This window comes from Fonticula alba (genome assembly GCF_000388065.1).
Source record: "Fonticula alba strain ATCC 38817 unplaced genomic scaffold supercont2.1, whole genome shotgun sequence".
Lineage (NCBI taxonomy): Eukaryota > Rotosphaerida > Fonticulaceae > Fonticula > Fonticula alba.
The window spans coordinates 3692984-3693903 of record NW_009242971.1 but is presented as its reverse complement, the minus strand read 5'-3'; the positions used below and the strand labels follow the sequence as shown (position 1 = coordinate 3693903).

At 69.7% G+C, this 920-nt stretch overlaps 1 protein-coding gene across 1 annotated transcript in view; it reads left to right on the top strand.

Moving 5' to 3' along the window:
- Positions 1–916, top strand: part of H696_00792 (hypothetical protein) — a gene marked incomplete at both ends in the record, with an annotated part of 2047 nt that extends 1131 nt beyond the window's left edge. The window contains 4 exons of the mRNA XM_009494677.1: positions 29–41; positions 258–448; positions 558–689; positions 800–916. Coding sequence (XP_009492952.1) covers positions 29–41; positions 258–448; positions 558–689; positions 800–916 — 453 coding nt within the window. The remainder of the gene's footprint in view (positions 1–28; positions 42–257; positions 449–557; positions 690–799) is intronic.
- Positions 917–920: the final 4 nt, after the last annotated feature.

Sequence of the window (920 nt, the reverse complement as noted above, 5' to 3'; positions counted from 1 at the left end):
TCCCCCCCCCCCCCCCCTCCGTGCGTAGGCGCGTGCGGGGTGTTTGCCCCGAAGCCATTTCCCCGGCAGGGCGGGGCCCTCGGACCAGATCGGGTCCCGTTTGCAGGCTCCCTCAAGATGGGCCGGCCTGGGGCCCTGCCAGCCCGGGCACTTCGGCCACCTGTTCCCTCGCCCCTCCTCCTCCCCCTCCCACCCCCCCTCCCCTTTTCGCTTCCCCCGGCCAGCTCGCACTCCTCCCATCCCCTCCCTCGCTCCAGCCCGTTCGGTCTTCGCCCTCCCGTCCCCCTTCGGCGCCATGGACGCCAGCGCCGCCCCCGCCGGCGGAGGCGCGGTCGCCACCCCGGAGACCAAATTGGTCACCTTCGGCCAGGAGGCCGCGCCGGCTACCACCTCCTCCCCCTATGGCTCAGCCTTCACGGTTGTCCGACTGTTCGGCCTGTCGCTGGCGGTGCGCTCGGCTGCGCTTCCTCCCTCCCCCTGTCGGCCATGTGCCCTCCCCTCCGGGGGCTTCTCCGCCCCGCTCTAACCTCCTCTGCCTGCGCCAACGCCGATCGAAGATCTATGCCGCGGCCACCCGGGTATATGTGGTGGATGTTTCCTGTGGCCGAGTCCTGACCAGCTTCGGGCACCCCCGATCAGGCAGCCGGCTGAGCATCCTCGCCCTCTCGGTGAGCACTGTCAATGGCTCGGTGCGTGGCTCACTGGCTGCCGTCCTCCCTGCTTCCGTTGTTTCTTCGGCCGGCTGACTGCTCGCTCATGCTCCCACCCGCTTGCGCCCTCCTCCTGGCGTTGAATCCAGATTGCCGTGTCCTTCGGCACGGAGGTCCTCATTTTCGACCCCTTCCCCCCGTCGGCTCACTGCTCGTCCTGGGTGCGCACTCGAGCGCCATGCTCCCCTCCGCCCTTCTCACGCTGAATGT